This window comes from Tyto alba, unplaced genomic scaffold (genome assembly GCF_018691265.1).
Source record: "Tyto alba isolate M040663 unplaced genomic scaffold, T.alba_DEE_v4.0 Super-Scaffold_45, whole genome shotgun sequence".
Lineage (NCBI taxonomy): Eukaryota > Metazoa > Chordata > Aves > Strigiformes > Tytonidae > Tyto > Tyto alba.
The window spans coordinates 41,062,941-41,087,597 of record NW_024881321.1 but is presented as its reverse complement, the minus strand read 5'-3'; the positions used below and the strand labels follow the sequence as shown (position 1 = coordinate 41,087,597).

The 24,657-nt window shown below is 40.9% G+C and overlaps 1 protein-coding gene across 7 annotated transcripts in view; it reads left to right on the top strand.

Moving 5' to 3' along the window:
- The window catches only part of IL1RL1 (interleukin 1 receptor like 1), a 47,513-nt gene extending 29,250 nt beyond the window's left edge, over window positions 1-18,263 (top strand). For 4 of the 7 annotated variants that reach the window (XM_032997073.2, XM_032997075.2, XM_032997074.2 and 1 more), the window contains exons 8-13: window positions 438-506; window positions 2,318-2,450; window positions 2,542-2,699; window positions 10,507-10,650; window positions 12,557-12,715; window positions 16,632-18,263. In XM_032997073.2, coding sequence (XP_032852964.1) covers window positions 438-506; window positions 2,318-2,450; window positions 2,542-2,699; window positions 10,507-10,650; window positions 12,557-12,715; window positions 16,632-16,978 — 1,010 coding nt within the window. In that variant the 3' untranslated portion in view covers window positions 16,979-18,263. Of the gene's footprint in view, window positions 1-437; window positions 507-2,317; window positions 2,451-2,541; window positions 2,700-4,227; window positions 4,552-10,506; window positions 10,651-12,556; window positions 12,716-16,631 lie in introns of those variants that run through there. The other 3 variants (XM_032997076.2, XM_032997078.2, XM_032997077.2) reach the window with 3 other exon arrangements.
- The last annotated feature ends 6,394 nt before the right edge of the window (window positions 18,264-24,657 follow it).

The window sequence follows — 24,657 nt, the reverse complement described above, 5'->3', positions numbered from 1 at the left end:
TACGCGCTGGCTATTTCTGATCATAGACATGGGAAATTTCTCAACTGCTGGTAGGAATCTCTTTTAAAAAACAAAATGAGCAACTGAGAAAACACACAAACCTCTAAATGCATTTGCCTTTTTTTTTCCCACTCAGCAGCTAAAACAGTACTTGAGAAACTAAAACTTTTCCTTGTTCTTTATGTGCAAAGGTAGAAATTAAATAAATGGAGGGCAAATACTTAAACTATTTACACATACAGACTCCCCAGAAATATCTGGCCGTAGGAATAAAACCAGATGATCCCAGCAGACATGTGAAACACTGTTATAGTGTTACTTTGCAATTCTGCTTTGGGACCTTAAAATATTAACTGTACAGATTATAATCATAATATTACAAAATGAATTTTCACAAATTTCTATATGTGCTTTCTTTCCTTCCTTAATTTCTAAAGCAAAACACTCACCTCTGCCACCTCAAATTTTATTTCCAAAGGATAGAGATGTAATAGAAGTGGAGCTGGGTAAGTACAGACTTTAAATTGTTTTTAAATTAACATTTTGTGATGGTCTAGCTAACATGGAGATCTTCAAAAAGATTTAATGCTGAAATTCTTTTGTTACGGTTTTTCACCACGTTCACCATATTTAATTCACCCCAGGCATAGTGATGTGAAGTCAGATATAACAGATGAGTTATTTAGGTATTAAGCAGCAATTTAAGGGGATTTAGATAACCCACTCTACCCTCACTGGGATAGACCAGGATTACTCGCACAGTCAATTATTGCATCTCAGCTGAAGGAGTGACAGCTTCCATCCACTTCAAAGAGGGCTTTGGCTAAATCCCTTGAAACTGCTTGATGGTTCCCCTAAGAGAGTTGGACTACTGCAACTAGAGATACTCCTTGCTTCTTACAGTCCCTGTGTGGAGACAGTGGCTGTGTCTCTGTCGGTGAATGAAGGAGAGCAAGGGACCGCAGGTCCTGCTCTGGGAGGGCTGAAAGACAGGACCAAGGAGTGAACTTCTTAGAAATTGTAGGTTGGAGAGCCTGCGATACAGAGCTTGCTGTAGAGTTTCTTTTCGTTTGGGACCCTAGAAGTTCTCAGTGATTCAGGTTTACCCCACGTAACTTGCAGCATCAGAGCGAGGTGCCTGTGGTAGGCGAGAGATCTGTCTGGGGTTCTGTAGAGCCGATGGAGAAGGGTGGACCTCTCCAGAAGGTGCCTCAGCCCATCTGAAACATAAATAGGTAGCCCAGGATGCCTGTCTCCCCAGGGCGGGTGGGGTGAATCTGGGCTGCTGGGAGAAGGGACTGTGATTACTACTCTGCTGATCCCGTCCTGCAGCGAGGCTGCTCTGGCAACAGGTACCGCAGGGGCCCGCGGCCCTGCCCCAGGTGCCAGGTACCGTGCCTCAGAGGCTTGCCATGTTGGCGTGCATCCCCGCTCTTTTTTCGTCTTTCCTCCAGTTGCTTTGTCACTCAGAATTCAGAATTCACGTTGTCATCCAGAATTCTCCAGTAAGGTGGTCAGTCTCTGGTGTTCTGTGGGCTCTGCCCAACCCTCTGGGGCAGTAAGTAATCTGGCACGGCTTGCTTGGAGCATATTCACTTTACATTTAAAAACCATTTTCTGTACTGGTTCTATTGTCTCCTATTTGCAAAAATGAAGGGATTTCTCCATGATCCATAATATCAGTACAGGATGTAAGTCGTAAGATTTGTTAATCTTATCTAAACCCTGATTAGATACATATTTACATGGAAATAATTTAAAGTGTTTTAATCATACCTTCTTCCAGTGCAATGGTGACTCTTTAGAATAAATATTTCCTAATGACAAATACTTAAGAAGTAATTTCCTGCTTTAGTTTTGCTTGGACTGCTTTACTTCTGTCCAGATTGAATAAAATCCAAGATAAGATTCTGCACACAAGATTTATGCAAATTAATATATACTAAAATGAAATTATGCTATTTCCACATACATTTGTGTGTAAACCAGCATTTACTTTCCATGTTCCTCAATAGTTGAATATACAGGTTAAGCATCACAAGTAAAGTCTACATTGCCTTCATCATAACAAATATAAATAATTCCTTTTGTAATCCTTGGCATTGTATTAGATCATTTGTTAAAAATCTAATTTTATTATTTCTTTTCGAGTCTCTTATATGCATCATTTTGTCAGCAGCAGTTCAGAAAAATATGACAAAATTAAGACAAAACTCTCAAATGGTTTGAAGATTTGTAGAAAAAGATGTTATGAGGAAAATAAAATTATACTTGTTTTTCATCAAGGAATGTTTACGTCTCTCTGTATCTCAATTAGGTGCTGCTTTGTCTCTGAAATGTCAGGCCCGCCTGGGGATTAAGAAACAGCTGATGGCTGTTGTTACATGGGATGTGGATAACATCCCAGTGAAATACTTAGATAATTCAAGATTTCATGAAAAAACTCATTTGTAAGTACATATAACACAGAATTATCTTTCTTCTATTCAAACTGTGCCTATCATTAAAGCAAGTGGTACCAGCTCTTTTTCTCTATATTAGTTTTGAAGGACGTGAGCAAGAATATTACAAAGAGGCCACTTTGCATATTACTGAAATAAAAAAGGAGGATCTGCAGGCGAATTTCACGTGTGTAGTGGTGAATAAAATGCAGAACACAAAAGCCACAGTGACATTACAACTCAAAGCACAATGTGAGGGTAGGATTTTTTCATTTTGTTTTCTTATACTTTGCACTCAGTTTGAAACCTCGTGGTGATTTTGTCTTATTATTTGTTTCTGTTAGTAAGAAGAAAAAACAGCCAGCTTTCTCCCTACATATTCAAGCCAGTGGCAAAATTCTCTTGGCTTTATTAGGTCATGAAAGTCTTTGGGGTAAATTCTGCTGGGGCGGGGCATTTTTCAGATGGTATCAGCAAGAGATGAAATATGCCATGCACGACTGTATCATCAGCCCTGTGATAAGACCATCTTGTTTCTAAGATATTTCTGCTTGGTGACAAATTTCGCTTGCTTTGAAGGCAGGCAGTGTGCTTCGATTTGAAGCATACTGGTATAGTCCAGTCTGCTCTGCAACATGCTCAGGCTGTGGAGGAGCCTCTGCAGATGAGAGTCGGGCAAGGAACTGTCCTCTCCTTTGGTCATCAGTGTTACAGTGCATTGTGAGGAGCAGTGATTCATCTTCTTTTGACAATCAGACTGCTGTTTCTAGTGTGGAACTATGGCAGAAAATAGGCAAACTTTAAAAACAGGAGTTTCAGCTGCCAGTTTCCCACTTTACCTGCCTTCCCTCCCATACCACGTCCACTGTAGTGTCTTGCCTTTTGACTGAATGCTAAGTGGCCTGACTAACTTCTGCGATTTCTGGCTTTATCCTCTCTCCCTCTGAGCACCACTGTGATCGCTGTGTGCCACACAGAGGTGTGAGTAACACTTCAAATGCTTTCCCTGGGTTTTGTTTTCAAATTCATGGTTCTAGTGATTTCTGCCGGAGAAGGAAAATCCAGGGCAGTAAATGGTGGTGGGATGGTCTTTAGCTCCTACAGGAATTTTATCAGAATAGGAATAGCTGGGTGCCTAAGCCTGTTGCCAGCACCACTGGGTTAGATTCTTACGGCAGAAAACACTATTGTGGCTGTGAAGTCACAACAAGAATCTGCGGTCAATGGTTTCCTTTCTTATCCCTTCAGATATGCTGAACCATCAAAGACTTGGAGAAGAAATCCCAAGGCCTTTAACAGGGATTAGTTTTCTATAAGAGAATGATGGGAAGAGTAAAATCAAGTGTCTTGTGATCACAGGGTGTGCACAGCTCCGGGTTCTGCAGTATTCTTGACTCTTCATAACTTCCTATGGGATCAGGGTTTCAAAGCATAGACATATTTCCTTGCCAAAGCCTAGACCAGAAGGGATGTAGGTGAATTATAACAGAGGATGGGGCATCGTCCAGCAGGATAGCACCTGTTCCCCCCAGAGGAAGGTGGCAGGAGATGTTCTGGCTGGATATTACTGGAAGCGCATCAGCTTGGCATTGAAGTATTTGCAATGAGGGAGTGAAACTGAGCAACAGTTCCTGCCCACTTTAGTTCAGGCAATACAAGCCCTTTATTTGCCTCATATTACAAACTACATGAAGGAAAGAGTACGTTTTATGTTTTGTATTCATCAAGTGATTCATGGAATCTGATTTCTGTTGTAGACAAATCTTATTTTGTTTTTTATCCATAGGTCTTCAGTAAATGTTCACGAAAGCTCTTGGCTGTGGCCCCCCCCCTTTGCTGCTGCTTGTTTTGTGTGGGTATCTGTCCCCTTCTCCTTGTTGCTGCTACTGCCAAGATGCCTGCTTCTGCTCCTCAGCACTGCTGGTGTAATCAATGCTACGTCCAGAAATGGTTGTGCTCTGCTTTAGTTTTCTTCACTCGCTCCTCATACAGCTGAGCAGTATTTATGCTAAAACAACGACAGCTTGCCTCTGAGTACAGTAAAAATGCTGTAGGGTTTGCTTGTGCCTCTCATCTTGTGAACGTGTAATAAAAATGTGTATTCTCCTTTTTTGTGTTTTGTTTGCTTCTTTATTTTTAATGGAAAAAAAAAAAAACAGTTGTGGGTTGTTCGTTTTGTTTTTGTTTTCTTTCTTTTTTTTTTTTTTTTAAATATGTGATTGTTCCTTAGTGTTTCCCACAGCACAGCTTGTGTCTGCTAGCTACTCTCCTGTTAATACTCTTCTGATGCGAGTTCCTGATCTGTACTCTGATTTTTTTTTTTTTTTTCAGGGAATTCAGTATGTGTTACATTATCATTATTTCTAGCACAAATCTGCAATAGGAAGTAAGAGGTGAATAGGTGTTGTGCCACTTAACTACTCAAATTAGTCCGTTTGGGGAGAATTTAATGAACTAGATAGTGTTTGGCAGCACAGGTGACAAATTAAGGGAGGAAGCAAAGATGCTGTAAGCAATTGCATTAAAGATCCTCTGTGTTAGTACTTGTTCAGTCTTACAGCAATAGTCTGTCTTCAAAAACCTTCTGAAAAAATTATTTGGCTCACCACCTGGAAATTTTCTGTGGGAACCAGGAATTAAATTTATTTTTCTGAGTCATAATCAAATACTTTAAGTCCTAGTTAACTTTTAGCAATATCATTATTATGCAATATCAACACTACCAGTTTGCTTTTATAACAATTGTAATCCACATAAGAATAAAAAATTGCCAGAGAGGAGTGGTGAGAAAAGGAGGAGGTTTTTTCACAGTCAGGAGTGGTGACAGCTGTTTGTTTTTGTCTCCATGGAATACAAAAATACTCCCTTAATGCTGCCAGGAATGGAGTCATTAGCAAAGCTGCCTGACATTTCACAGGGAAAAAAAAATATATTTTCCAGATTAGGGTATATGCTTTGCACAAATGTATGTATTCAAATATGTGTGTGAAGAAAAGTGCTGTATTGTGAAAAAAGTGTCTGTCTCAAGTGTCTTCTCACTTATCTTTTTACTAGGAAATAAATGCTGCTAAGAGAAGCTGATCAGCTCTTTAAAAATAAGCTACATGAACTAAGTACCTCAGTTATCGGGAGCAATGCAATGCAGTCAGCTCATTTTGGTGTGATTTGGTGGTATCCAGACTATTCACACTATGTCTTTTAGACAGAGAGAAATCAGGGAAGTTCTCTTTTTGTTTTAACAGAGGAATTTAATGAGGATTTGTCTATGGATTTTGTCAGTCTCTGCAGCTATGTTCTTGCCCCTGTTAGGAGGTGCTGATGCACCTGCATCTTTCAGCTGCTGCTACGTTTAGAGCTACATTCATTGCTTCTCCTCCTGCTGAGGAAGATCTTTCTCCACTTTTTTCTCATCCACCCCCATCTCGATTTTGATCACCCCCAGTCAATATGGAACCCATCCTTCCACACTATTGCCCATCCTTTCTCTTCCCTCTTTGCCTGAAGCTGTTTCGTATCTTCTGACTCCTTCACCAACACTTTTTTCATAAGCACATTCTTCATGTCTTGTAATACCTCTTTGCAGAAAATTTAGGCTGTCTCATTTGCCCCAAATCTTTCAGTCCTATATCTCCCTTTTTAATTCCAGAGATGATGATCATCCCAGATTTTTCATTCTCTCTCTGCCACAAGACATGTCCTCTCACGTGCTCTGAGATCATCTGTGTAACTTGTTGTGTGGTGTGCCTCTGGTCACTGTAAGGCTAAGGAATTTGCAACAGCTTTTAATTCCCTTTTCTTCCACATTTCGTGGCAAAAAATGTAGCTGGTCTTGCTGGACATCTGGCAAGAGACAGCAACTGCCTGCTAGACAACTCCCAGTTGCCCTCCACAGCTGTTTGGTATCTCCCATGCTGGAAGATGCCACCTCTCAAGAACAAGAAAACAAATCATCTATGCTGTTCACTCCAGTTCAGCCCATTGATAACTGCAGTGGATCAGTGCTCACAAAAGTAGCTCTGCTGGCAGAGGGAGGGAAGCTGTTATCTCCTGAGACAGAGGCAATGACAAGCAATTGGAGAAACACTGAAAGTGTTAACTCCTGCCACCAGCAGAGCTGGGTCAGGACAGGAACATCCTGTCAGCATTCCCTTTAACCTGTCTGCTAGGGCCTACATGGGCTGTCCGAATACCTTTCAAGTCCTTCCCTTTTTATGAATATATAAGCTGCCACTGGTTTTTAGTTCCTCAGCTTGATTCAAGGCTCATTAAATAACTGAAGGCGGCTTTTCACGTGTCCGATCCACAAGCATCATCTTATTTCTCCCTGAGCACTCCTAAAGCGTAAAATTCCCAGAGGACCACAAATCTTTCTGGTGTGTACTATCTTCTCTGGAGAGTGCCAGAAATTCCAGTCATTTGGAGCAGAGACAAATTTCAGCCCAGAACACCAGCTCTGTTCTTTCTCAAAGATATGTAACATCAAACCTAACCTTTTGGGTCATCTTCAGTAGATGGATGTAGACAGGAATTCCAGACCCAGATCTCTGCCTTTACTGTCTGGAACTGCGTCCACCTTAGAAGCCAGAGAAATTACAGAAAACTGGTGTTCTTCCAGAGTTTGTCAGGAAATCCTTCAAATGTTTCTTTCTGACTTGTTTTCTCTGACCATTTCAATATTGTCTCTTGTGAGCTGATAGTTCTGTATTCCCATTGCTCTCGGATATAAATAAATAGTATTAGAAGACTGTCTACTCATGAACTCTCTGACACTAAATGATGCAGCAAAGTAGAACAGAACAACAGGATCTGTTTAACCTTGTTCAGTGCCTCCAAAAGTGGCTTCTGGCCCTTGCCCCCATTGCGCAGAAGATAGCTGATTTATTCCACAGAAATGAGAGGCTGAGTCAGCCTTACTGGGAACTGAACCTGCCCTTCCAGGAAGACCCCCGTGGTGTCCTTGTCTGACACTTTACAAGCTGTGTAAGCACAGGAAATTTATCCCTTCTTTTCCAGCCTTGGTCTAATCAACGCAAACCCGAATGTAAACAGCATTTTGTAGGTTTTTAATTGCAGGAGATGTTGTTGGAACCTGTTTCTTCTCTAGATGTTTTATAGAGACTTACTCAATGCGTTACAATGGTATTTGTCATGTTGTGGTGAGCACACTGTCAGCAAATGAAGCAATAATTAATTGTGGCAGTGTCTGGTGCTTGGGTTGTCCTCACCAGGTAGTGGCAGGGGTTTTCTGGTTTTGTCTGTGTGTGTGTGTATGTATTGATGAGGAAAACGGATCAAATAATAAAATTTGAAGGGGTCCACAAGGACAAAGTTCCTTCATGGGCATCACGTGACACTGTTAAAACTACAAAATGGCCAAACTTCACTACAAAATAAACTGGCTGTTTTCTTGACCACTTCAGTATTATTGGAAGGTGGCTTCCCTGGATCTCCTAGTTCTGGTGAGGTATGCTTCATCCCATGCCCATGTTTCTCTCTCCCTTTAAATGGCAAACAACGAAAGAGCAAGAGTGTGAAATCGTGTCAAATTTGCCTCACATCCTACCAGATGAAAGTGAAAATGCACTTGTAAATTCTTTATTTATATACTTTTTCAGTGAAATTTCTCAGACACTAATATTTTTTAGATTGCCTCCATAAGTACTACTCAGTACACTGCCTTATTCAACATCAGTGTCACAAGAAGCCGGGAACGTGTAAATTTCAACATACAGGACGCTTCACTGCTCAATATTTTATCTTCTTTCATTCACTTACTGCCAGGTCCAAGAGAAAGCTCTGAATTTGCTCCTTGGTGGTGGTCAGTGCCTTCCCCTGGTAGCATACTTACCGGCTTCATACAATCTGCAGCATTTTCTAATCTGTCTTGCTGCCTCTTCTGTAGAGGAATTTGAGACTGGCTCTTCAGCTTGCTATAAGACACGCACCTCCTCAAGTGCTGGTGAATGACCTGGCAGAGGGAAGAAAAGCCCTGAACATCTGATCCCTGCTCTGAATGCACAAGGCTGGACTGGGTGGAGTTGCTGCCCGTATGTATAATCACCCTCCACGGGCTGAGAGGCTGTGACCTTCATGTCTGTCCTGCCAGAATGCTTGTATTTAAATTTATTTGTGGTCAGCATTGAAAGGAATATTTCTTTCCTCAGCTAAGGATTCTGAAATTGCAGCACGCCTCACATCTCACTGTAACACTGAAGGGATACACGTTTCTAGTGATATTCCAAGCCAGGGTATTGCATCTGGAAATTATTATATTTGCTACATTGTAGTAAAATAAAAATAGACTGGCCCTTTTATGCAGATGTGATGCACAATCTGGACATTTTCATGTGCATTTCTTTGGGGGGGTAAAAGTTTATCATAAAGTCCAACACCTCTGGAGGTATATTTTTTTATTCCAAATAATTTCAGTGATCTGAATCACAGAAAAGTCCCCAAAGCAGTTATATTATTACAACTATGTTATGATGAGTTGTCATGCTATGTAGGAATAAATAGGTAAAGAAGGTGGACTGCAAATGGATATCTCTTAATGGGTTTAGTTGTCTGAGAAAAAATCTACATGAAACTGCTCCGAGTCTACGTCTTAAAACCAAGTGGAGTAGAGTTTTGTATCTTTCATTTGCTTAGAAGCAGATTTCTACTGAGACAACTCCCATTAGTCTTTCCTCCACGGGAATAATGAGCCCTCTTTGTGTAATTGTTGTATAAAGCCTTTCATTTCAAACTTGGCTGTCTGGAATTCTTAGTCTTTCCAATACTGAATCCTGGGTGAATTCAATATGTCCATGACATAGGTCAAAAGTATCATCTTCAGCTTTGTGGCTGTAAATCTGTGGATTAAGCTTCCATCTTTCTACTTTGGAGAGAGTTCAAAATGACCTTGCTTTTACCTTCCACCATCTATTGCTGCAGCAGAACTAGGTGTCATCTAGAGCATACACATATTTAGATTGGCTTCTGCTCTGCGAATCACAGAACAAGAGCAAAAATGGGCTGTTACAGAAATGCACCCATCTGGGTTGTGATAGAAACATCGCTCTCCCATAGAAGAGTGATAATCACATTCTTGTCCTAGACTTACCTGCATGTGTATGATAGCACAGAGCTGCTGACTGCCATCCTTATGGAATCACTGAATCACAGAATGGTTTGGGTTGGAAGGGACCTTTCAAGGTCATCTTGCTCAACCCCCTGCAATAAGCAGGGACATCTTCAACTATATCGGGTTGCTCAGAGCCCCGTCCAGCCTGACCTTGAATATTTCCAGGGATGGGACATCTGCCACCTCTCTGGGCAACATGTTCCAATATTTCATCACCCACATTATAAAAAATTTCTTCCTTGTATCTAGTCTGAATCTATCCTTGATAAATCTTCATCTCTGAGCTGGAAGTGGTTGGATTCAAGACCTCTTCCATGAGGGAAGCTGGAACTAAAGTGGGTGGCTCCTTTCTTTCCCAATTTTCCTTATTTGTCATTGCTATTTTATGTTCCTTGACCCTTTTCAAAGGAAAAGTCAGGGGAGAGCATCATCTGCCTCCAGCATAGTTTATTTTGTTTTTGTGACCAGGGCATGTTCTGTTTTCCTGCTTGTTCTGTGTACTTTGTTCTTATCTTGCAGATTTTATTATTTGCACATGTTTCTCTGTAACCTGTTTGGGCAATGATGACAGAAGCCTCCTCTTGTCCTTTTGTGGACACTTACAGTTGTCATGCATGGGCTTAGCTGCCTTGAAAAATGCTTGAATGTTGTTCCTGGTTGTGTTATTAATAGTTTTTAAATTATACAAAATACTTAAACATCATAATCTGCTGTGGTATTTAATGTAGGTGGGTCTGGATTCAATGGAAGTAAATATTAACTATATATTGCTTAGTATGCTTCTAGTTTAGGGGTCTGTGTTGGCTACACAGAAGGAAAAATCTTTGCCATCTCTCTTGTGAGTTCCTTAAAGCTGCAACAGAAGTAAGCATATGAGGGGCTGAGGCTTCAGCCCATGGCTTAACTTCTCTATGGCTAACAATATATTCCTCTTCTTTGCAGTGGCTCTTCCTAACGTCCTCTTGATTGTAGGATCTCTAGTTCTGCTAGTTGCAATAGCAGTCTCTGTTACACTTTATGAGTCCTTCCGAGTTGATATCGTCCTACTATATCGGGAGATATTTCAGCCCTACTCAGTCAAGGATGGTGAGTAAGAATTGATCAAGAAATTAAAAAAAAAAAAAAAGGCAAATCTTATGGAAATTGACTTGATTGATAGTTGCTTACTAACTCATATGACACCTGAGCCTGATCCTTTGCTTTCTCATGCCTTCTGAAATCATACAGGTAAAAGGGGGCACACATAGCTCTGGCAATGCTTTACATTCCCTTGCCTCCTGGGTTCTGTAGTGATGTATTACACAAAAGAGTGTTTCAGTCCTGGTTTCATATTTTTTTTTAACAAAGGTGTTTGCCATGAAACATTGAATGACAGTGAAAATCCCATTTACAGTGTTATTAACTGTACTTATTATGTGCTCTCTAAAGGAGAGGAACCATCTTGCTGGCTAATATGTTAACAGGCATGTGTTAGAGCACTACAGTTTTTATAAGCCAAAGAGAAAGGTACCAACATCATGCAAGACACTCTTGGGGGGAATACATCCCATCCAACTTTAGGGGGGTGCTTCAGCTCAAGATGAAGTCATCTAAATTTAGTTGCATGCAATGAAGGTGCACACATGCAAGTTCTCATCACAGACATGAAACCTGGAGACGTCGGGCTGGGTTCAGCTGTCTAACTGTAAGCAGCGAGTGCCGTTGGAGCTCCCACAGGACTCGAGGGAGACCTGAACCCCTCTGCAGTGGCATCTGGAGGGCAGGCAGTGCCTAACAGCACCACGTAGTGCGTGTTTTTAGGTGAGCAAATCCAGCTCCTCATTAATGAAATTAACAGAGCTAAACCGGGCACTGGGATCTTGCACCAGTGGTCTAAACGTGGGCATTTAGAGTCATTTAGGATGGCCAAAGAAATGGACACATAACACAGATCTGCGGGATGTTGCAGACTTTTGGAGCGGGGTCTGGAGATCAGGCAGGATACCATAGGAAGTCTCAAATTGCACTAGATGTCTCTGTTTAGGCAATTCAGCTGTGCCCCTGGCATTTACATGAGAGTAATGCGAATCACTCTAGAATTCACTATCTGTAATGGCCAGCTCACCACTGACTGTAGCAGGAGTTTAGACACCTAGCTTTCATGTAGGCACCTGAATTTACATTTTTGAAATCTGAAGCTGACTTTTACCACAGTTGTCTGCATGGTAGATATCTACAGCTGATCTAGTTACTTATGTTCCCTTTAAAAAGGAAAGAAGTATGCTTTTTAGGGAAGTTTCCATTTAAGTATATTTTATGGTGAAATGAATCAGACTCTGGAAATGACTATTTGTTTTTTATTGTAAGGATGTTCTGGACAAAAACCTCAGATAGTAACAAAAGAAAGTATATGATCATCTCCACTGGAAAAAAAGAAATGAAACATTTGGGATTAGTAAAAAAATGCTGTAATAAAAAACATATTTGAGAGAAATGAAGAAAATAAATATTTGACTTTATACTTAGTTCTGACTGTAAGACTACTTCCCAAATAACAGAGCTTTTCACTCAGAAGTATGATGTGGGAATGACAAGTAATTTCTTCAAGGTGGAAGAATTTAACTGGCATGTCTTGTCCTGAAAGACAAAGGCTGTTAACAGGCTATTGTATCACTGAAATAAGTGCTGAGTTTCATCTCTATTTCATGCTCGTGTGCATTGATCAATTGAATTCTTACTCTCTATGCTTCGGGATACAGCCTTCACAATAGAAAGGACAGGTTCACCAAAGTTACCAACACACAGGACATAACAACTGAGCATGAAAACTACCAGATGTGCACACTCTCTAACTTCCAAACATGCACCCAATCATATACATTATTCAGATTAGCAGGAACTTCTACTTAGATGTATTTCAAAGACAGATATTCTTATCTCTCTTCTAGCTTTTGCAATAGACAGCTCTAATTCATGTTAACATAATACACTTTCCTCTTGTTTTGCCTTACAGATGGGAAGATATATGATGCGTATGTTATCTACCCCAAAAACCACACCAATGAAGCTAACTTTGTGGAATATTTTGTTTACCAAATCATGCCAGATATTCTAGAAAATAAATGTGGATATAAACTGTGTATTTATGGGAGAGATATATATCCCGGAGAAGGTAAGATTCAGATCAGATAATGCACAGAATGACTTGTCAAGCTTGAGCAAATCGTGGTTCTATCCCTTCTAGGGGTATAGAAGGTCCCTTTATGTTCCTGAGCTTGCTGCTCATCTCCTCAGCAGCTGAGTGTCTGCTCTTTCAGGCAGGGTGGGACCGTGGCACCCTGTGCTTGCCAGTGTGCTAAGAAAAACAAGCTACAGGGTGGGGGGGCACAGATTGTTCATCATCTTCTTGGGTCGTGCGGGAAATGTGACCCCAGGCGTGAATCTTTTAAAGACACACCTGCTCTTTGGGTAGTGTAACCCTGCACAGCCATTATCCGGGCAAAGCCACAACCCAACCGTGTGTGAGCAGGTCTACAAGACACGGAAGAGAAGAAAACCACAAGCTAAGCTGAGGAATTAACCTTGCTGTTATCACTCAGGGTTTTTCAACCTGTTGCAAGAGTGTTAGAGTCACAGGAAGTTCAACTTCTGTTCACTGACATAACCTACTTTCATTTCACACAATTCCCAGCACTAATTCAGGAGAGAATTGATATTCTTTATTCCTGCTTGTCTTCCAGAATGGAATCATGTTAATTAACCTGTGCTAATTTCCATATGGACACCTCTACACTATCTCTATGATTGCTGTCATCTAGGTGCTATCTGCTTTCCTCCAGAGCTGACTTGTCTATCTTGTGCTCTGGTTATTTGGTAGACCTGATCTTCTCTCCCTGTCAGTAAGCTGGCATGAAGCCAAAGCTGGCACATTTTCTGTTACCTATTTCTGAAATCATCTGCATTGGGCCGGGTGTCATTCATCTGCCCAGAGCTGGGCTGAGATCTTTGATGTCCTTCTCTTCTGGAGAGTAGCAAAGGTGCTGCCTGGCCTTGGGAAGAGACACTGCAACAAGAATGTAAAAAAAGCTGCAGGAGTTGCTGAGCCAGACCATTCCCAGATCCAGAACAAGGAACTAACAGTAGCTCACAAAACTATCAATGACAAAAACTTATGCTACCTCTTCACATGATTAAGGACAGTACAACATTTTGTTACGGGACACTACTCTCAAACTGTGCCTTATGGATGGCAAGCCTGAAGAAAACTGAGCATGGCATGTAACTGAGGTGAAGACTGTGGGACTAACCAGGGCTATAATAAGACGGATGAAAGCAAAATCATTTTAACTGTACAAAAGCATGAATGGATGTCTGTAACCCAGGAATGCCAGACAGAAGACTCACCAAGACAGCCTTGGACAGTGAGTAACTTTTGTTTGAATTGTTCAGTCTGATTTAATCAAAACTCTAAAGATGCCCCGAGTGTTGACCCTTGTCCTTCTTTTTCCCTTCCTGCCTACTTTTCCAGCCTTTTGCTTTTCTCTTCCTTGTCCACTTTCCTGCCCCAAAATGCTTTCACTTGTGTGGAAAAGCTAATCTGAGTCTGCCTGCCACTGGTAACACTTAAAAGTTCTTTGCTTCCAGGCAGATGGACTTTACCCATATACTCCCCACTCTTGTTTATCTTCTGATCTCGAGCCTTTAATTACCAGGTTTCCAAATCCAAACCCTTACAATTGAAATAGGCTAAACAGAGTAAAACAGGAAATTCCACTTTGAGTTATTGTGATCCTTCCTGAACACATATCACAGCATTTGATGAATTATATTTTTCACTATAAAACTCCACATATTTCCAGAAAAAAAAAATGCATCGAGGATATATAATGGAATTGTTATTTCAGGACATGCTTATGACTCTTGGTTGCAGAGAAAGGCTTTGTTTACTTGAAACTTGTGTTCTTCCAGTAGAAAAAATGATTCAAGTGATAAACAGCACCGACTAGCTGTTGGACTGCCATAGTGCTTCCCTAAACTGGCATTCTTTTTGTTTCCTTGGTCTTACTGATTAATGGTAGTTTCTATGACCTAACAGTTGCCTGAGGAGTTGCAAATGCAAGTATTACCCAGCAAACCAAGAGTTTTCACCAACGTCACCTGCTCCATTCTTCTCACGGTCTCATTGTCCTGCCAGCTGCACTCCTTGCTGCAGGATCTAACCAAGCACTGCTGGAGCTGCTGTATCTGAAATACACAAAAACATGAGCGAATTACAGAGGAATGATCAAACTTCACTGGAGCAATGTTCTGTGTAGCCAAGTGTCCTATTTTCAGCTGTGGCAATGGGCAAAGAATTGAAAAAGAATTTAAGAAATACTTCCACTAATGTACTCTCCCAGCAGCATGTGGACTTCAGATGCTTGAATTTTTGTGTGCAACAGCTGAGGATGGATTTTGCTTTCACAATATTTTCTGTCACTTTCTGAACTCTTATAAACTTCTAACATTCACAAAACAATTTGCAATGAATCCCTCGATTAAAGTATGCAGCCTGCAGACCCATTTTTCCTCTTGCCACCAGTATGTCATCAGAAACCCAAATGGAGAAGTGAATGCATCCCCAGGCCCAATGGTCTTTCAATCCTGAGCACAATGGACCGCACCTCAAAACTGAGAAAGATGTTTTTTTAAAAACTGTTGTTATTATGGGAACTAAACATACGACAGTAGCTGCTTACCTTAATTTTTCTCACCTTCCAAAGGATCTGTTCTCCAAACACCAGGAAAATTTAATGAAAAAAAGAAGAAAATGAAAGTTGTTTGAATTGGTGACCACAGAAAGGCAAATTGTTTTCACAGCATATTCTCAGAGCCAAGAAATAGGACAGGGAAGTCATTGAAAGTGTCCTCTTCCTCACACATGAGCTGAAGAAGCTGGGCCTCTCTGAGACCGAGAAGACCCTTGAAATGGGCTGGCAGCCCCCAGCAAAGGAAAAGAGGATGCCTACATGGCTGGTTGGTGACATCGGCAAATCAAATAATTGTTACATTGAATTTTCTTAGTTTGGCTCGCACCTCCTTTCTTTTACCCCAACACCACATACTCCCAGCAAAATAACTCCAGCTTTCATTCTACAGACCACAGGAATCTCTTCTAACTGGGTTGAGCATTTCTCTGGACAGACATTCATCGGCAGTCTTCCTCCCGTAGACATCACTGCAGGTCACTGAGAAAAGCAGCTCCTGGAGCCTTGGTGTGGAGCTTTCCAAGCTGTCCCAGAAGTTTCTCCCATAGTGTGCTGGCTCTTGAGTTTCCGAGGTTCAACACCTCCCACATCGTAGTTCTGGTTGAGGTTGATCAGCTCTCCATAACACAGTGGTGGAAAAGAAAAACACTTTTAGTCGTGCTGACATAGAGATGCCCTCTGAGTCAGGATCCACCCCTGCGGGGCAGATGCCAACCCAATGCATGGGTTAGCGTGTAAATTGGCATGCTATAGCTCAGGAGAACCAGCACTCCCCTGCTGGTAAGTAAGCCTCTTAGAAGCAGGTCACCCAAAAGTCTCCACATGACTAATTTTCCTAGGTAAGTATTTCAGGATCAGTCTGTAAAACACCAAACTTGTTAGAACATGATTCCTTACATGGACATTATTGACCAAGCACGAATTTGATGCACTCCAGGTCTACTGAACTTGGCCCTGGGTTGTTGGATTAGAAATTCTTAACAATTGTTAAGAGCAGTAAAAATATTAATCTTTCAACCAAAGAAAACATTTGAAAGGAAAGGAAAGCTTTGTTTGTTTTTCTGGAGGGTTTTGGTGTGGGTTTTTTTTTTATTTGTTTTTTTTTTGTTTGTTTGTTTTGTTTTTTTGTTTGTTTGTTTGTGTTTTTTTTTGTTGTTGTTTTTCTTTTGTTTTGTTTTTGTTGTTGTTTTTTGGGGTTCTTTTTAAGCTCTTTTTATAATGGATAAACTGGGCCAGACTGAAGTGAGACAGAAGCTGTTGCTGGAGAAAATGAAGTGCTTAAACACAAAAGAGTTTATAAAAGAAATGCCAGGGTCTCACAATTTTCTTGTACATTCCTAGATACAGCCAGTGCAATTGAGAAGAGGATGCAGAAGAGCAGACGGCTGATCATCCTTCTAACACAGCAGCTGATTAACTGTAAAGAACATGCCTATGACCAACACATTGCTCTGTACAATGCCCTCATTCAGAATGACACAAAGGTGATCCTGCTGGAAATGGAGGCCATTGGGACTTATGAGAAACTTCAGGAATCACTTCGGTTTCTTATTAAGCAGCAAGGTACCATCAAATGGAAAGAGCAGCACACTGTGCACCCACAGTCATCCAATTCTAGGTTCTGGAAACAGGTGAGGTACCACATGCCAGTGATGCTCAAGTCCTCATACTCAGCTAATGCCGGGTGATCAGTCTATGAAAATATTGCTACGCTACCAGGATGGACACGTGCCTGCAGCTCTTTTTCCTTCCAGTAGGAACACGAACTTACCGTCTGGAAGTCTGGCTGTAATTCTGAAATTTTCCCAGTCCTTCAGCTGAGTAATGATATGCTGAAGTGATGGAAGAGGTCTGGGGAATTGAGAGAAGTTTTTATAGGTATGGGAGTTCTGCAAATAAATCATTCTAGGCTGTGTGCAGAATTTGCGTGTCACAGGAAACAAAATGTACCTATACTCTTTCTATATATAGTAGTACATATACCTGAAAGTTATGATTCTGAATAGCCGAATGCCCTGCAGGTTTGCTTTACCATTCTAATGCAGTTGATCAAACATAAATGCCTTCTGTATTATTTGACTAGAAAGTATAATGTGTATTCTGCAACTAGAAAGTATAATATGCTTTTGTTATTTTTTTCCACCACTTATTCCTTTTTGATTCAATAGAAATACTCATACCATGAGATTTTATTTTTCCTTAGTATGGATGCATCAGTAAAGGATCTTTTGAGACTGATGTGAATACAGCACAAAAAAAAAAAAAAAAAGTAGTGTTAAGGGAAAAGTATACACTGATATATATTTATATGCATTTTTTAATATTTTGCACACACACACACACACACATATATAGAAATGAATCTTGCACAAAGGAGAAATTTTAAATCTTTTGGGTATAACACACCATGACATTACTGTTATTATCTCCAGATGGAAATAACATTTTAAAATTCAGGGCGTTTTTTTGTACACTGATGGCATTCTTTTAAGCTACTGAAAGGAGAGACTGCATCTTTATAACAGGCAGTATCCACTTTTTTTTCCCCTGCCCCGACCTTATGCCTAGTTATACTTTCTTCTGATAGGGAATACCCTGCAGTGCAAAGGTCAGAGCCAAATCTCCTAGTTCAGGGGAGTATGAACAAAATATGTTCTAGTACAGAAATCCTTGCAAACTTCAACTTTATAGCTTCTTAAAACCAGGAATTTTCTTACTGTTGGACAAGGCTTGGAATTGAGCTTCAGGCTTGCTACAGAATGGACTTAAAAAGTGAAAATTAGATGCAGAACACCTAATGTTACCAAGTCCAGGCTTACAGAACAGACAAGGCCTTTCCTTTTACTGTAAGTTTTTATTGAATGTGGATCTTCAGACTTATGGATGGCTATATGGAGTAAGAAAAATGTGTACGCGATATCTGTATAGATTTTTTTTCAACATTAAATTAAAAGATTTATGACAAACTAAAAAGATTTTCACTAATGAGTTATATTTTCAAGCATTCATGCAGTCATCACTTACTTCACCACAACTATACAACATCTAACGTTGCATTTTATTATTGCCTCAGATTGTATGCAGAATTGGGTCCTGTTCTTAAAGATCCCTCTAGATAAACCTTACTAACTCCGTGGAAGCTCCACAAAATGGATTCATGCCGATGTAAGGGACTTGGTTTATTCCTACAGTACCATTTCTTCCCACAGAAAGAATATTAATACTAAGGCATGTGTAAAGCCAGGAAAGCCTGTTGCTTTACACTACAAAGATTTTTCACAGCAGCTTCTGAGCAAGACAGAATATTCACTTCCAAGATTATCACAAGGTCAATTTTTAATAGAGTTTGAGTCCTCGGCACTTAACAAGGAGGAAAGAATGATAACTGAGTATCTTGGAAACAAAAAGTCTAGGAAAAATTTTGAAGCTGGAAAGGGATAAGAGGAAGTGCACAGCATCAGCAATGAACCAAATTACTCTGAAACATAATGATATCTCATTGACTTCTGGTAGCCAGGCATGTATTTATGATGGTAAAAACAAAACTCACCGAGTGACTCTTGACCTCATGGTCAACCCAGAAAAAAATGAGAACAGTATCAAGCAAAACCTGACAACTCTTATTGCAGTTTACCAGCAGTGAACAGTATGGCCTTGACAGAAAAAAAAAGGGGCAATTTCTGAGTGTGGCATAGAACTTTTACAGAACCAGGGGGTAAGTATGTGACTGTAACAATTACCAAAAAATGCCAAAGTTGTCACTTCTTTTCTTATTCCTTGGTATTTAGTAAAGAAATCTGACATATGCATTAAAATGAATGTTTTTCTACAGATGTTATCACATTTGTAAAGAGAAAGCACAAAAAGAACTGTGGAGTGCTTTTACAACATCATTACAACATCAGCACCACTGAGGCCACACCTGAAGCCCCATATTCAGTTCTGGGCTGCTCAGCAGAGACACAAACATACTAGAAAGAGTCCAGCAAAAGGCCTTGAATTTAGGGAAGGGACTGGAGCATCTCTCCTACAAAGAAGAGCTGAGAGAGCTGGGACTCTTCAGCCTGAAGAAGAGAAGGCTCCCATGTGAAGGGAGGGTGCAAAGAAGATGGAGTGAGGCTCTGCTCAGTGATGCCCAGTGACAAGACCAGAGGTGACTGGCACAGACTGAAACGCAGGAGGTGCCCTCTGAACATCAGGAAACACTTTTTACGGTGAGGGTGACCCAATACAGGCACAGGTTGCCAGAGAAGTTGTGGAGTTTTCATCCTTGGAGGTATTAAAAAGCTGCCTGGACACGGTTCTGGGAAACTGGCTCTAGGTGGCCCTGCCTGAGCATGGGGCTTGGACTAGATAACCTCCACGTCTGCCAACCTCAACCATTCTGTGATTCTGTCATATGTGACTTACAAACAATCTAAATTTTCAAAAACATGCTTTTAAAGAAAATTGGTGATTTTTACACTAGGTAATCTACCTTAGTGGAATAACAGAAGGACAGCCTGCACTACGCAAAAAGTCTCTCCTTTAACCATAGAAAACTCACAAAAGAATCAGTTTGGATGCTTAAAGATTAAACTACACAGCACAGAGGTAATTTTGTTGCTGAATTAGAGCTTCCATGTAGAGATTTAATGACCTGTAATTTCTGCCCTGTACTTCCCTGGTTTGGTACCTCAAGGGACTCGGGAGAGCAGATTTGCTCCCACTTGTTAATAGAGCAGAGTCACCTTGCCATCTAGTGGAGGAACAGGCAGTAGGAGATTCTGACCAAATAGAAATCAGTCTAATAGCATTAAACACAGTGACATTTTCAGGGTGTGCATACTGCTGTAATCTCCTGAAACCCATACAGCATTACTTGTAAACAGCAGCTCGGGATCTGGCATTGAGAGTATAGTGCTGACTCTCTTATAGTAGCATATTATGAAGGAACAAAAGTGTCTTGTTGCCATCTAACTGCGGTCATACAGAATTGTAAGTCCCCAGTTGTAAAATCTTACTTCTGGATGCTTCATATCTGAAAAGTATATGCTGCATTGTTGGTAATAAAGAAATAAGGAAGAGACAGGAATAAGCATTGACTTAATTGACACTGATGTCAGTGGTGAAGCTCCTGGTGACTTCCAAGGTATGAAAACCATCTCCTGCTAGTACGAAGTAGGATAACTGCAGGCAGCACGTAGAAAGTACTGCTCTCTCCATACGTGCATTTAATATACACCGGCCCTTTGTATGAACATATTTAATGCTTTGGCCTTGAGATCTTCTATACTGTTGAGATTTGATGTTTCTACATCTCAATGACCCATGACCCCTGCTGGCTTCTTCACTTAAATAACAGCCCTGAAAAGCCAGCCTAGCTATTGCTCCTGCCACATACAGGGAGAGAGTTTTACCTGTATGTGCTTCACATGGCTGTGAAACCCAAGAGACTGACCACTAGAAGGAAGTTTTTAGAAGTTTTTGTACCAAGATACTATTTGCAGTGTGCAACATTAATTTTTTACAGCATTGGACAAAGGTAAGTTTGGAAGATAATATGTAAAATTTATAGTATATTCTATTGAAAAATTGTTCAACTGTATGTTCCTCTTTCAAGGGCTGAAAAACTACAGGTGTTGTGTTAGAAACATCTGTTCATGTGTTCCCTTTTCCCACTTAAAAACGTGCACTACAATGCCTAATTTTATATGAAAGAGAGAATTTGGTGTATAGCAATTTATTCTTTAAAACTGTTTGCAGTCTTTATAGATCTCCTGCGAAGATTATGAAGCAGTCCTCCTTGAAACCATTTCAAAGTACACGAAGGAGAAGAAAGTGACTGGTTTTACAAAAGGCACATCATGAATATCCAGCTATACTGTGGAAAATGGGAGAACACTGCTGCATACCTTGAATTGATCAAGGCCTTTGACACAGTCTTTGTTGGTGAGATACAGATAAGTGGTCACTGGTGAGTGGAAAAGCAGTGGGATTGAAGTCCATGGGGGAGCAACGTGTTGTGATCAACTTAGAAACATCAGCATAGAGCAAATTCCTAGCGGCATCTCTCAGGGACTGATATTAGTACCACTACTGTTTAAAATCCTTATTAGTGACCTTGGGTCACATTAGCAATGGGACAGGCTGCACAATCAACAGGTTTTCAGACAGAAAACCAAACTAGGGAGGTACAGTTGTCACAGTGGAGCACAGAGCTGCTGTTTCAGACAGCAACAGGCTGAAGAAATGGACTGATGGGAAACTCACAAGGTTCAATACAAGGCACATGCAAAGTGCTGCATCTGGGATGGAATAAACCCATTCAACCACACAGCCTGGAGGTCAACACAAAGGAGCTTTGCAGAAAGAGACTGGGTGTCCTGGCTGACACTAAGGTCAACCTGACCTCAGCTGACACTAAGTCAGCAGGGTGTCCTAGTGACAGAGGCGACCAACTGCACCCTGCACCTTACTAGTGAGAGTGCAGTTGAGAAGAGTAATTATTCCCTTGTATTCAGCATTTGGGAGATCACCTCTGGAGTACCGTGTCAAGTTTTGGGCTCCCCAGTACAAGGGAGGCACTGACATACTAGGGTGAGGCCAGGGAAAGACCACCAAGAGCACAGGACATAGAGGGGGAGGACAAGAGGCCCTGTTTCTGTCTACAAGAATATAATAGAAAGGTAGAGAAAGGATGGAGCCAGGCTCATTCTCAAAGGAGCACAGTGAGGGGACAAACAAGTGACTGGAACAAATTAGAACACGAGCAATATAAATTACATATTAGGAAAAAGATTTCACCATATGCATGGTCAAATGCTGGAAAGCATGCCCAGAGAGGCTGTGGGATGCCCATCCTTGGAGGTGTTCAGATCTCAGCTGTACGTGCCCTGAGCAGGGGCTGGACCTGATGAACTCCAGAGGTCCCTTCCAACCTGAATTATTCTGTGATGGTATGACATGGAAGAAAGTCTGAAAGTGTGCAACTTCCGTGTTTTAAAACCTTTGACAAACATACGAGGCTCTAACAGACATGTCATCAGTCTGGAATCTGCTTTTTGTCATCAAGGACAGATAATGCTGAAAAAACTATGGAATATAATTTAATCTCTGCTAAAAATTAATACAGTCTCTGTTATACAGAGATGACAGAAGTAGCTTAAAAAGGTCTACTGCCAGCTAGAAGCAAACAGGCTTAGACTGTGGTTACAAGAGTTGGATGTGTTGCTATTTATGACGGAAATAGTTTCACAGTTTAGATTTTCAGTTAAGGCCTCTGTGTAGTGTATGTTGATTGGAAAGATGCGAAAAACCGTGAGAAGTAATTGGTCTTCCCTAGCTGATTGGTCAGGTGACCAGAGCTTCAGACAAAAATCTGTTTTTCAGTATTAGTGTAAACTTTCATTTTCATCATGGTAATTTCATAATGAAAATCTAAGCTGTAGCTATTTTTGGTTGAGTTTCTTCTCTATTATGAGCCTATGACTTCTCCATTAAAATTGTATTAATCTGAGAACTAAAAAGTGTAAACTTTATTCTCCTTTCTTATACATTCACATATCTCAAAGCTAGCTATGACATTGAAAGCACTAATTGAACACAGCACTTTCTACAATACAAATGAAAGTTCAGAAACTTGAGAGTATTTCAAAAGGATATGAAAGCAAATGAATATGGGAACAGCTCACAGAAAATACTGTTTTAAAAGAGTTGAAAAAGTTTCCAAACTGTCACTATCAAGACTTAGTCTGTCAAAAAAAAAAAGCTGGTGACATTTCTCTTTACTATTTTATTTGTTGGCTGCTAAATTGCTTTCGGACTCTCACGTAAAATCACCATCCTCTTTACAATATATGCTTTCTTTTAAGTTTTAAAATCAGGCAATGAATCATAAAACCAAAACCCACTGCAAAGTATCTTGTACAGTTTCTTAAAGTCATTGTACTGTATCAGATTCTTAGCTGTCTTTCCTGAAGTGCTGATTTACATTAGCTAATGGTCTGATTGCTTTTATATACAATTGTTTCAATCTGTGTGATGTGGAAAACCAATGAGGTGAGACAGTAAAACTCTCCAGGGTTTCTTTGCTTCGCCTCAGCAGTAAAATATGCAAAAAAGCTAGCTCCATGAAATCCCTCCTTTTCAGTGTAACCTGCTTGTTTTACCTCTGAAGTGACACCTCCTGTTGCTGTTGGGAACTTCTACATTCCCAGCTGTCCTGGGTAAAAAAAAGAAGGGTATCTGTCACCAAACAGGTTTCTGAAGATAAAAAGGGTGATATGAAAATAAAAGAAATCCTGATGGGATGATTTTTCTCCTGCTGCTATCAAAATAACTTTATTTAGAAATACAGTGAATCACTGCAAAGTACATATCAAATAAACCGTTCATGTGAAATAAACAGTGGCAAACATTCATTTACTCAGGAACAGTACTTATATAGGAAATACGGCTGTCAGAAATCCCTGGTGGAACTACAGTTCCAGTATATCAACATTTGGCTAAAAAGCAGGCTCAGGTACTGGCACAAAGGCTTATTTAGAAGTGAATCCATACACTCCCTTTGCAGTAATGGAGCTTTTATAAAATGCTTCATGTCTTGAAAGCTTGCACTGCTCTCTTCCTGAAAGGGATGCTATCACAGAAAAAAATAGCACTGGAATCAGGACATTTCTGATCAAAGTATTGTAGGATCATGTGTTTTGCTTTGTCTCTTTTCCTGCATACCGTATTTTGTAATGTTTTAGGATTTGGTTTTTTTTTTTTTTTTTTAATATAGATTTTTTTTTTTTTCTTTTGAGGTCTTCACAGAATATCAGCCTTTCAGGATACAGTTTATCTCTTTGCACATCTTCATTCTCAAAAGAGCCAGCGGGGGGGGGGGGGGATGGAAACTGTTCCAGAGAGAACAGTTGCTATATTTAGATTAATATACGCGTTCCTAAACCTCCATCCTACCTCCATCGCCCTTCTTGGAAAAGAGTCCTGCAGCGAGCATTCAGCAGAAAAGCGGAGGAAGAGGCGTTTCGACTAAAGAGAACCGAAGACATCACTTCGTTACACCTTTTTGTCCCCCGGGGAGGCTGTGAGAGGCAAGACAACCCCCCCACCCGTCTCCCCAAAAAGTTGAACTTCACCCCCTTCGCTGGTGGGGGGGGGGGGTGGGGTGGGGGGGCACCTCTGGGTTTCACTCACGACCGGTTGGCAGCCCAGCGCCCCTGGTAAGCTTCGGAATGCTTCCATCTGCCTTCTCCGCGCCCCGGCCCCGGCCTGCTCCAGCTTCGGGCAGCGCTTCTTTCCATCGAAACTGGGAACCGGCCCCCCCTCGCCCCCCCCGGGCCCCTCCGCGCCCCCCCCGGGCCCCACCGCGCCCCCCCCCCCC